The 12,724-nt window shown below is 43.4% G+C and overlaps 1 protein-coding gene across 1 annotated transcript in view; it reads right to left on the bottom strand.

Moving 5' to 3' along the window:
- The window catches only part of FANCD2 (FA complementation group D2), a 36,506-nt gene that overhangs the window by 13,101 nt on the left and 10,681 nt on the right, over positions 1–12,724 (bottom strand). The window contains exons 14-29 of the mRNA XM_039559283.1: positions 12,528–12,563; positions 12,001–12,144; positions 11,601–11,735; positions 11,174–11,305; positions 9,938–10,045; positions 7,954–8,063; positions 7,373–7,433; positions 6,559–6,684; positions 5,682–5,755; positions 5,453–5,593; positions 4,393–4,493; positions 3,973–4,088; positions 2,464–2,572; positions 1,857–1,955; positions 813–922; positions 462–608 (exon numbers count right to left, since the gene is read on the bottom strand). Of these exons, the coding sequence (XP_039415217.1) occupies positions 462–608; positions 813–922; positions 1,857–1,955; positions 2,464–2,572; positions 3,973–4,088; positions 4,393–4,493; positions 5,453–5,593; positions 5,682–5,755; positions 6,559–6,684; positions 7,373–7,433; positions 7,954–8,063; positions 9,938–10,045; positions 11,174–11,305; positions 11,601–11,735; positions 12,001–12,144; positions 12,528–12,563 (1,749 nt within the window). The remainder of the gene's footprint in view (positions 1–461; positions 609–812; positions 923–1,856; positions 1,956–2,463; positions 2,573–3,972; positions 4,089–4,392; positions 4,494–5,452; positions 5,594–5,681; positions 5,756–6,558; positions 6,685–7,372; positions 7,434–7,953; positions 8,064–9,937; positions 10,046–11,173; positions 11,306–11,600; positions 11,736–12,000; positions 12,145–12,527; positions 12,564–12,724) is intronic.

Below are 12,724 nucleotides of genomic sequence, written 5' to 3'. Positions count from 1 at the left end.
GAGCACCTCCATGACTCCAGTCCCACATTTGTGCTGTTTAGGATCTCCTGATGCCTTGAGACACTTGAGTTTTTGCAATACAGGCTTTACTTTATGCCACAGGTTCTTTTTGATAGGCAGCACTTCATGTATTTACCACCCCATAGCTTACCTGTGCTCAATATTAGAGCCCCTTTCTTCCCCCCTTCTTCTTAGAGCTAGACATGTTATACAGTATCTTTCTCCTTTTATGCAATATTTACATTAGTTTGCTTTTAACATTGCTACATGACATACCAGTTCTTCTCAGGAAAGTCCTTTTTTTCCTCAGTGCCTTGAAGTACTTGGAGCTCACAGCCCTGGACCAACACATCTTAACACCAACCTGTTGTGCACTTCAGTGGAACAGAGAGGGCCAAGGCCTCTGAGAGAGGCCATTACACAAAGCCTCACCAGTGTGGGTTTCAGGCTGCTCCACTCACCTCTGTGTGCATCTCTGTGTCCAGGACAGACTTTGTGAGCAGCCCACAGTGCAGCACGGTGAACACCTCGAGGTCCAGCTCTCGGAAGTACGGGCGATAGCTCTGCAGCTGTGCCAGAGGATTTCCTGCCTCTCTATCAGCAGCAGTCTGAAAAGGAAATGGCAGGAGAGTGGCCTCTGCAGGGGCAATTTTCAAAATTCTGATGGGAGGCAGGTGCCAGAAAGCAGAATTCAGCCACTGACTGTGATTAACTTTGGAATGAACAACCCCTGTCTCAAAGCTTTTGTTTATGCATCTATGGCATCTTCCCTGTTCTGTCTTCCTTGCAAATCCCCAGGGCTATACACCTACCTTGTCCAGCTCGGAGAGCTCAGTATCAGGCTGGTTTCCCTCAGAACTGTCATCTGCTTGAGAACGATCTGCAGAGCCAGCTTTGCTGCCATCAGCTTTCTTTTTCCTTCCTTAAACAGAGAGGCAACTTCAGAATCAAAGGCTACACTGTGCTCAGCACTGGACAGCACAGGCTGTATTTTAACCAGGACTAAGAAAGCACGGAGCACAGGTCCATAGATGAAGTGCTCCTTCAAAGTGCAGTATCTAAAGTGATGGATCCTTCTCTTGTCTGCAAAAGACAGTCAAAACTTTCCTTCTGCCTCAAACACACTCCTACATGACAGGCCCAGACCCTGCACAATAGGTGTGGCACTGGAGGGAAAGGCATTCTGATACAATGTGGCCTCCTCCAGTTGTTCTCATTGAATGGAATGTGAATTTTTGTCCACTTTGGCTTAAGGCAGACATGTTCCCAAGAAATGCTAATCTAAACTAGAAATAAATCTTATCTAGAAACAGAACTACAAACAGGAAGAACAAAGCAAATCTGCTTCAGCTTGAAAACTGAAAGGCAAGTTCTGCGTCTTCTCTGTGGGAGCTAGCAATGGGAAAGGATGAAGGAAAGAGTTCCTTGTGCAGCAGAGCCATGACAAGGTTCCCAAAACATTGGTTAGGTACAACCTAAAGCTCAGGGGTTTGCAAGGCAGCTCAAGCCACAGATTCAGTACCACATGATCCCACAAACCCATCAAAGACAGAACTTAATGCTGCAGAAAGTACTTTGGCAGGTGAAAGCAATCAATGAAAGCCCTGGATTTTCACTGTTAAATGCTATGCATCAGCTTTAGCCAAGGAGACAGACCATCCAACACCTGTTTGGTGTAGGATATTTTTCCATCTCCACTTCAGCTGCAACAGGAGTTGATGAGGTAAAATTTCAAGCTAGATTGACGTTGCCAAGAATTTAGTGCTTTAGGCACACACAAGTGCAATGGCTGCAGTGCAATCTGCCAGTCAACCCCCATCACATCTGTTTGCTTAAACATTTTAAATTATCTTTACCACTCCTTTTCCTGGCTGGACCAGCAGCATTAATGGATGGTGCAGCCTCCGGGGCTTCAGAGTCAAAGGTAGCTGGTGGTGGGACATAGCCAGGGGTCACTGAAAGAGCCAAAATGTAGAAATTGTGTTAATTCAGCTCCTAAATGACAACATACAGGCCAGATACATATCTAAAGAAAGTACCATATATTTCACTGTCCTGGTGAAAATGTCAAGTCTGTGCCTGTGAGATAAGTGTAAGAGTTTGTGTGTCTGCTATCGAGCAGTGAGCTGGAATAGCAGTGAGGAGGGGAGCAGTGGAGCAGATAAGAGTGCCTGGGATCTGGGCAGGCTATTGGGAGATGGACAAGGTGTGTCAATACTTGGGGATCTGCAAAAGTTCGTGACTCTAGAGTGTGTAATTTGTGTGCTCCTCACTGAGGAAGTGATTAAGAAGAGCAGTTTGGATTTGGACAAACTGAAAATTATAGCTGTCCATGCATGAACTTTTAGGCCACTGTAAAACTGCAGTGTGTGTTACCATATGCTTCCTCCATTGATGTCTAAAACAATTCCTTTCACTTCACAGCTGGTACAGGCCCAAAATGTACAAATGTTTCGTACTCACCTGCCAAGCATTTTCCCAGCACATTCTGCAGCTCTGTGATGTTCTGTAATCGAGTTAGAACTTTCCCCTTCATCTCAGCATCCTGTTGCTGGCAGAAGGCATTTACAACCTAGAGATACAAACCAAGCTCACTGAATTAGGGAGATTTGTACCCACGTTGCTACTTTTTCTTTTCTGAATAACATTCTCAAGTCCTGAATGAACACACGACACAGCACAAGTGGCCTGTGTGACCAGGTTCAGATGGCATGAACAAAGCCCTTCAGAAGCCCATAAGAACATGGATATAATTGGTGCAATCTATAAAAAGAGATAGGACAATGTTGAGCTTTTGATGGGATACCCTTCCTTTTCGGATGAGGGTGAGAGAGCAGAGGAGGCTGCTGTTCTGCTGAGTTCTTTATTTCATAGTCTCATAGATTCTTGAAGGCAGAGTTCGAAGGGGTTACATGATAAGGCCAAGCAGCAACAGCAGGCAAACAGCAGGCAGAACAGCTTCTTCTAATTCTAGTTCCTTCTCCAATTCTTTCTTACAGAACTGTGGATTATATTTGTTAATTGACTAATAAAATTAACACACGTTTCTAGTCTTTCTTTTTTTAACCTATCCTGGTCTAATTCTAACAGTCATAAGCCTTACACAAGTGTTACATAGGTATTACACAGATTTGCCTATATAGTTTCTATCAGCTCTTATTGTTTATGTGAACACTCTATCTAAAAAATGTGAACAGTATAATTCTATCTATATTTTGTCTAAAGTAAAGAAATTCTGTGAAAAGGTAACACTGCTGCAATAAAAACTGTGTTTAAGTTCTCTGCTGCAGCTTTTTAATGTTTAAGGCACTTAGCATATATTTCTACTAAAAGTTAAAACTCTGTATTTCTATTTCACTTTGGTATGACTTCATGTATCTCAGCTTATCTAAAGGTTTTAATTCAACCCCTGTGCTTTGGCTTCCCTCTAGGCCTGAGTCCAGAGGAGCTTTCACTCCAACATGACAACACCTACAGATAAAATATTAGTTGAAAAAGAGGAATTAGCAGACAACATCAGGTTCTGTGATACCTGTGGCTCTGAAAACCCCTTGGCACTTCCCAGGTCTGCCAGGAAAGAGGCAGTCCTGGGAGAAGAGCAGGAGGACTGGGAATGTGGAATTGCACCAAATCTGCCCTTCTCATGTTATCAGAATAACTCCAGCAGGGAACAATCCCACTGACCATTGATGTAGCAAATACATGGTCTAAATCTGCATGAAGGTACTGCATTTTACCCTTCTGTCAGCTCACAGAGGTATAGAACAGAGAGTACAGAGCATCCCCAAGAAAGGAAATTTTATAGCCTCTCTGGAAGTGGAGCACAACCTTTCTGTTAGGTGACAAAGACCACATTAGAAGACCAGAATATTCTCTCCCCTCTGGCTTCCCCTCTCCTGGCTGACCAACCTCTACTCTCCAAGGCTTCCCTCATCCCTCCACTCCAGAACCTGCAGACAAGGCTCTACTCACTTCACGAAACCAGTTGAGAGCATAGAACAGGAGTGAGCACAGAAATTCACGTTCTTGCTTGGACAGAGATTCCAGCTTCCCTTCAACCTCCAGGTCAGTCAGGTACAGGGGACAACCTGGCACAGAGCAAGAAAAGTATAGGTTGGACTGTGTGCTACTCATGCTTTGGCTTTTGCATAGACCAAGTCTCTTATCAAAGCCTGTAGCAGTTCCAGTGGCTATTTGGAGTAAGGCCCATCAGCCACTCCATCCTCAGACAGCACAACTGTCTCCCTGACTCCCTTCCACTTTGTGGGCACAGAGCATCTCAGCCTCCTTCACAAAATGCACAATCCTTCCTGTGGCCAGAGGAAATCTGTGCAGATCTGGCAAAGGAACAAGGCAGGCAGCCAGGCTCTATAGACAGTCCATTTACCATACCTAGCAAGGCATCAATCTCCTCCAGACTTCCACTGTTTTGCTCTGCAGTGTAGAGCCTCAGCAACCGGAAACAGGGTGACAGACACATGGGTGACACTGCCCTGGGAGAAAAAAGAAATGGAGTGGGTATTATGTTTTATGTATCTCCAGAATGCCCATCGCTTTTCCATTATGTCCTGTGTCCTCCCCAGGCCACCTTGCCTATGCCTTCTATTTTGCTTCTTGCAAGTCCCAGCAACACAGAGCAGAAGTGCACCATGTGGGTTAGAAAAAAACTCCCACAAACTAATAACTGGTGATTATGAGTTTTCTGAAAAAGCAAATAAGGGAAGAAAAATTATTGTAATGAACAAAAAATGGGGTCAGATTTATTTCTGGTGGAAACCAAAGTTGACTAGCTCAGAAGGATCTGTAAGAAATTGTGCACAACAGAGTTATAAGCAGTGGAGAAACCTCCTTCAATGTTCTGCAGTGTGCCACTGCTCCAATTGTGAGTGAGGAAAATCAACCTTTTTCCATAGATGCATGCGAAGTTAGCTGTATTTTCTCTCATTTTAAAATGATCACGTCTTTTTAAAGCACAACTAAAATGTCAACAAAATCTTACGACAATAAACTACAAACAATGTGAAGGTGCAAATAAAAAAAAAGAGAGCCGTTTATAACCTTAACAATTCTATGAGTCCTATGGTCCTTTTAACTTTGATTGCCATACTGTTTACTTGACTTTTGTATATCTTACATGCTTCCTGTTCCATTTGCCAAAGACAATGTCCTTATTTTTCAGTCATATTTCATTTTTGGCTGCATATTTGTGGGTTTAGCACTGTCTACCAGCATGACTCACCCAAGATCACCTAAACAGCCTAAGCCAGAACAGACTGCCAGCTCCCAACCAGATTATGCCTTTAAATCTATCTGAGTATGTTTAACATCAAAAAAAGGAGAACACTGGAAACTGGTAAATTCTCTGACTAGCTCCTTATCAGGCACCTGAAGTGCACAAATGAAAACATTTCCTTTACCTTTGCAGTCATCCCACATGTAAGTGTCAAAGTACCTTTTACTTTGGTGACTCGCTCCAGCAGTGACCCTGCCAAGCTCACTCTGTGACACCAATGGCAAGAGGTTGATGGCAATTGCTTCCTGACTTTGATCTTCATCCAGATTGTACAAGGACTTCACTGGGAACAAGAATGAACTGCAAGGAAAGACGGACAAGGTCTTATTGGCAGCCTCAGTTCTCAGTGACAGAAACACTATCAATGCTTTAGCTGTGATTAGCATACCCGTGCACTGTGGGGCTGAGATCTACCACGAAGTCACTGGGAAAGTCCTCCACCAAACTCTTCCCAAACTCGTCCTACGAAGAAAGGAAAAAAAACTTGCTCGGCAAAGGGGATCAATGAAGAAAGCTCCAACAGCAGCAGTGGAAGATGCATAAGATAAGGCCAAGCAAAAGTATCCTGGAACAGTCACAGCCATGAAGCCCCATGGCCTGCAAAGATAGCCAAGGGCTGCCTTTAGAGACAGAGCCAGGAAACAATGCTAAGTGTGCACAACCAACTTCTTCCCCGCTCTCTGGATGTGGGCTTGACTACAAGTTCCAGAGTGATGCAGAGAGGCAGAGCAGCTGGCTGCAAGAGGAAAGCAGCCCACATGTAAAAGGAGCTCCCAGCAGGAAGAAAGAGCTATCCAGTGGCCTTCACAAACCTTTTCCTATCACCATAAATACCATTTATTTATTTACTACCATAAATGACTGTGGCTCTTCCAAGATCTTAGGGATCAGACAGTCTTAGTAGTCTGACCCAGAAACCAATTTCAATACTAAGTTTAAAGTTCTTTCAGATTCTACTTTTGTCTATGAATAGGAACAGCATGCTCTGAAATGTCACTTAATTTCCTTTAAAAGGCTTCCCCACTGTCATGTAAAATTTCACATAAAAGAAGCTGTTAAAGCACAATGAGGAATCTGCCATAATCAGAAAAAGCCAAGAGAGCTGGATGAGGATTTTGTATCTGACCAGTCTCTCACAGAACAAAACAAATTTCCAGACTGGAGTGAAATCCTCAAATTGACTCTATCCTGCCAATGTTTGAAAAAACATCATTTTTCTGAAGAATTCTAGTAAGTGATTACATTCAAACTGCTCTGCAACGTACCAGGAGCTGCAAGTCCAAATTGCCCTTCTGCTTCTCAATCAAACTGGCAAATTCATCGTAGTACAGAGCCCGGATCTCTGGTGTTTGCTCACAGCAGAAGCCCACAAGGTCCAGCAGGGTAGACAGCTGAAAGGAGAGAAAACAGTGCAGAAATGGGTAAGGTAAGTGATCCAACTCAAGCTTTTACCTTAAGTCCTTTTCACATTAATTTATTGTGAGGCATATTCAAAGCTTCATCTCTAGAGTGACAACCCATGATGAATGTTCTTGAAGAGACACAGCTCTGAGAAGGAAAACAGGCCTTTAAGAGTCCTCTGCCATGAAATGACACAAAAGAGTCTGCCCAGGATCACCCTTAAATAGAGTGCCAGCAGAGAAGAAGGTTCTTCAACAGAAACTAAGGAAAAAGGCTGCTATGCCAATCCTGTACAGCAGAAATACTTTCTCTGGATGGCCTGAAAGGCACAGTTACCAAAGCTGAGAGGATGGCCATGGTCACCCTTTGGCTCACTGAAGCAGATTGTCCTGCTTCTTTCTTTGTATTTGAAATAACAGCTGGAGAGAAGACTTCCACTAAATGGCTGAAGTGCTGCTTGTCCTGGTCTAGCAGAGGCAACACCAGGGGGTGCCTTTGTTTCTCCAAAACCATTTTTAATAGACTCTTGGCTCTGCAGTCAATGTACAAGAATCCCAGGCTCAGGAAAGTTAACTCCCAGACCCACACAGTACTTCAGATAAGACTGCATTTCCAGTCACCCCTCCTTGCTGACCATATCCTCCCTGTCTCCCACACTGCCCCATTCTTGGTACTCACCTGCCCATCACGCTCGCTGTTCAGCTCTGGTCTCTCCAGTGAAGCACCATCTCCTTCATTCCTGGAAGCAATTGATAACCTTGCTGTTGTGGCACAAGACTCAGCAGGTGACCCATCACACACACAAGGTTCTCTCTCCAGAAATTGGAGAATTACACAGGAAAAAGATTTCTTTGGAACACATTAAGAAAAGACCTGGTGGTGTTTGAGACTTCTCTTTTAGATTTCCCTGGATTCATACACAGAGCACCTCAGGTTATTCAGCCTAGAGTCAGAAGCTGATCTGTAGTCAGCCCACCAGTGTGCAATTTTTTTCCAAGCAGTAGGTCCTGCTCGTGCTGGTCAAGGCATCCACAAATAGGCATTAACAAGGAATTTGGGATGCCTTTGAGACCAGCAGCAGGTGAGCAGCACTGAACAGGCTGAAATACCAAACAACACAGTATGCAGAAGAGAGTTTTAAGTTCCTGGATTTGCCCAAGATGTGCATGAACTCAAAGGCAATGCCCTCCTGTCTTTGTTCCACTCCAGGCCTGAACTGAAAGCCACGTTAAATTCATCTTTGCTACATTTTTTCTCACCTTTTTAATGCCACGCTTCCTATCATGGAAACAGCACCAATAATCCCCATTTGTTTGTGGTTGGGAACTGTGCTGGAGAGCCATTTCCTGATCACCATATGCATATCATCCTGGAAAGAGACACAGACCATGTCACCACAGAAGTACTTGTGTGCATCACTCACAGTTCTGTTGGCATCTTCACTCAATGTCATCTCCAAGGGCTACAGAGGGATGGTTTACTGGGATTACAGCTTTGCTGCATGAAAATTCTGAAATGAATTTGAGTCCCTGTGGATTCTGACATTTCCTTTATTATGAAAATACTGGTCACAGCTCCAACTAAGGCTGTAAACAGCATGAAAAGTTATTTGGTTTGACTTTGCTCTAACTACTACACAGAACATGTAGTCGGTCCAGGTTTCACCTATAATTAATAGAAGAGTATGTTAAAAAAATAGCAGATGGTCTTGGAGCCTGTCACACCCTAACAGCAGCTGCAGAGGTGCACTTCAAAACACTGTCAGCTTCAGGAGGCTGAAGGATGGAGCAGTTTGTGGTGAAGGTCCAAAGACAAACTGTGCACTGCAAGGACAAATGCCTAAGTCACCTGCAGAGATCCTCATGTCTGAGAAGTTTAGAAGTGCCCTTAGAGAAGGCAAAGAGGAAATTGTCTCTCAGGATACTGATTTCTTCGGTGACCTACCCCTAAAATCTTTGCCATCACTGAGGATAGAGTCAAATTGCCAACCCAGGATCTCCACAGTTACAAACTGTCAGCTCAAAATAAATTCTAGACACTCCTCCCCTTCTTTTCACAACTTCTGAGGGTGACAGGCAGAACATCCTGATGGCAAGTCCTCCTGGGCTGCAAAGTCACACTGTGTGTTGCCAAGGCAACTTTCACAAATCACACATTGGGGTGGGAGGTGGGGAAATCACTGAGGAAAGTAGTTCAGAAAGGAGCTAAACCTGCCATACAACTGGGAATTTTGGCAGTGAAGAGCTCAAATTTAACAGGGTGAGTGGGAAGGACCAAAATGACTATAGAAATGCTGTTTTACATGCCACAGACCAATCAGAGGAAGAGCAGTTTTCCTTTACAGTCTCAAGTTACCATGTGCAAACATACCCACAATTACAAACTACACAAGGACTCAAAGAAAGACAAATAGTCCTAATTTCTAAGAGCTGAACTTTATGAATGGGAAGATTTTCAACCCAGACATCTCTGCTGTGAAATAAATATCTTTGAATATTTATCTGCTATGCTTAAGGATTCAGAAATCCAGACAAAGGTATCCAGTACCACCACTGTTATGCTGCAACTGAGTCACACAAGGTATCCTGTGCAAGAAGAAGGTGGATTTAGACAGACCAGGTTTGACAGCTTCTCATGTTTAAACCATAGGTATGAGAGGTGTGAATTCTACTACTTCCCAGCAGAGTCCTCTGCACTGTGAAGTTCAGTTCCTCTGACAAGAGTCTCTGTTGTCTCTGGTGTACAGAATTTAAGTGCCTGAATCAATACAAACATCTCAGGGAAGACACTGAACTGTGCTTTCTGAAGGCTTCTAAGTGATGGAGAAACGGAACCACTCAAGGAGGCTGCTGAATTTACACTTTTGCAAGCCTTCAAGGCTCAGCTGGACAAAGCAACAATCAACATGACACCGTGCTGGTGACAGTCCCACTTTCACTGGGAGGTTAGATTAGGGACTACCATCAGTACCCCTCCAACAACACATCTAACAACTCTAACCTTTCTTAGATGCACAAGAGAAGGGGACCTTTCTGGGAAAGATGAGAGGCACACAGTCACTGTGATAAGCCCTTGATATCAGGGTGGGAATAAGTTGACTTGCAGCCACTTGGGGAGAAGAGAATTTTAAGATGAAGGACGTCCTGACATCAATCACTGTTCATAGATGAGGCCAGTATTTAGTTAACCTAGCAAAAGCACCAAGGCACAGCCTGAATGACTTTCTGTTGTGTCTCTGCTTACCTGAATGTAGCTCCCTTCTTGCTTCTGGCTGAATGCTAAAGTGCTGAGGATGTAGAAAAGCTTCCGGATCTGGCATGGATTCAGTTTCTGTGTAGAGTCTAAAATGGTCTATAAGAGAAGCCACAAACTAGCTCAGACGTATCAAGAATCCCTTTCCATATTCTCAAAAACACATGAATGGCCAACCTCAGGGAAGATAATTAACTTTACCTTTTTTGTACACACATGAAAAAGCTACACTCAAATTAAACAAATATAAATGCCAAACTGTTGCTCTGGCCTTAATTATGGCAGGTCATTTTATCAGAGGCTGAATGGGAAGAACAATTTGGCTACCATAAGCATTTTAGGAGTGCTCAGGACAAGTGACAGCTGTCTATTTTCTATCACAGGTTTGGTCACAGGATTCAAAGTATTTGACAAGCAAGAAATTAAGCAATTTTCATTTAACAATCAACCAGCTAAACAGCAAAAGGTAAACAGTTTTACCATAGTGTACAATTAAATCACAGGGAGCACCAAAGTATCAGAGAGGTGTGGGAATACCCATACCCACCCTGTTCAAGGACTCTTAAATACAAGCTGTCCTTAAGCTACATACCCACCACAGATGGGGAGTGTTCAATGAAAGTACTGTGACATGCTTGCCTTGCTGTTTAGCTCTTCCCTCAATCTCCACTTTTAATACTTTTGGAAATAGGCAACTGGGCAGGTCTGACCCTGCTTATCAGACTTAGAACTCAGTAGTCCATTTTTTTTTCTCCCCACTAAGTACTTCCTTTTTTTAAATTTTAGGACATGTCTTCTTCCATCTCTGTGAGCAATTTTGTCTTAGGATTCAAATACTGGCTAAAGTATTATCAGTCTTTCAATAGACAGAATGGGCAGTCCACAAAGGGGGCAGGTTTTTGCCAAGTTTCTGAAACAGCTGATGTAAACAGACATCATTTTCCTTCCATTGTAGGCACCATTCCACACCTGCAATTTAAGCATCGTCTAGCTAAAAGGAATTGTCTATCTTAATTTCCTCTGTCAAAAAATCATACAGTCCTATCTTACAGCTCACACTTTGGTAACAGATACCTTTCACTTCTGACCACTGCATTTCTCCACACAGAAAAGCTTTACAGGTACAAGCTTTTCCAATAGCTCTATTTTGGAGAAGTACTGGTGTATTCTGGATCTGAGGCAAAGTGGTGTAAAGGACCCAAAATCTAGTATAGACCCAGAACATACCTTCACAAAGGTGGCATAGCGCATCAGCAGGGATGTATGCAGCACCACCAAATCCGTGAGCACATCCAGAGAAATGTCCAGTTCTGTCTCACTTCCACTGCACACATGAGTCACCAAAGCAGTCACAACCTCCTAAGGAAAAAGCCACCAAAGGAACCACAGTGAAAAACAGAAAATGTCTGCCTTGCTCTGCTCATATGAACTAAGTCAATCAAGTATAGATAATCAAAGCAGTCTCTGTGCTTGAGTCCCTTGCTACCAGTCTTGCTGTGATTGTTCCCCATCTTCTTCTTGCCCTACTCTTTGGCACAGACTTCTCTCCAAAGGCTTCCAACTGCCTGAAACCCTGTCCCCTAAAGGATCATGACATACATCCTAGAAAAAAGTGCAAGCCCAAATAAAACAGCTGCCATCCATCACACTGTACCTGCTGGCAGTAGGAGTCAAAGGCTGCAAAAGCTTGTTTGTACATGCAGCTGCCAAAGGAGACCACAGCTGGGTGTGCTGAGTGCAGAAACACCTGAGCAAGGGCTAGGATGGAAGGGAAGAAGTCTTTGATAACCTGAAATACAGACACCATGACAGAGATTATTGTTGCTTGTTTTCAACACATCCAGTGCTGAGGAAAGCTCAACTTCAGAAAACCACATGACAGTTACAACAGAGGACATGTGCCTTGGGACACTGATCTGGACCAAAAATTAGAAAAGACAAGTACATGTACATAACTGGAAAGGTATAAATAATGCAGCACAGGGCTAAATCATCATCTGACCAAGATCTTTGAGAGAGAAAAGAGAGAGCCCCAAAGCAGGATCAGCACTGACCGTTGAATGGTTTTGGAAGGCATTCTGCATCAGCTGCTCCGGCATGCAGCCCAATCGGATTTTGCTCCTCAAGACCTTCTCAGTTTGCTTCCTGTTCCTGGTGTTTGTAGAATGGATTAGCAGCAAAACTATCAGATCCAGAACCTTTTAGAGGAAATAACCACTATTCATTATGTTGAAATATTAAACAGTCCAGATAACTCCAAGTCAAAACCTGAAGTCTAAACTGAGAACAAAAAAAGATCTCAAAAAGTCCCAACAGTCACAACTGCAGAAAAACCTTGTGAGTCCAACAGGACAGAATTAAAACAAGATAACTCTGTCCCTTGACATTAGGAAGGATGAAGCAAGGGTTACGAAGAAAATGGATGGTTGCTATACTCAGAACAAGTCCAACACCAAAAGAACCACCCATGAAACATCACTGGCAGTTTCTGCGCCAACTACAAAAATCTCTTAATCTACAACCATGAAGAAAGCCTTGAGAACATCAGCAGAAGAGGACAGTCCCAGAGCAGAAGTATTACCTTATGGTCAGACACAGATGTGCTGTTCTCAATAGCCTGAGAGAAAAAAAACCAAGCAAGCTGTTAAGCTACAGTACAATACTATATTCCAAAACCAAATCAAAAAAGGTAGACACCAAAAGTCTGTAACACCCTGCTCACAGACTTCTCTCCTCTACAACAGGATACCTATCCAAGTCAGCAAACTGGATCTTGCC

The sequence above is a fragment of the Corvus cornix genome, chromosome 12, assembly GCF_000738735.6.
Source record: "Corvus cornix cornix isolate S_Up_H32 chromosome 12, ASM73873v5, whole genome shotgun sequence".
NCBI lineage: Eukaryota > Metazoa > Chordata > Aves > Passeriformes > Corvidae > Corvus > Corvus cornix.
The sequence above is the reverse complement of the archived record's forward strand: the minus strand, read 5'-3'. Positions and strand labels throughout refer to the sequence as shown.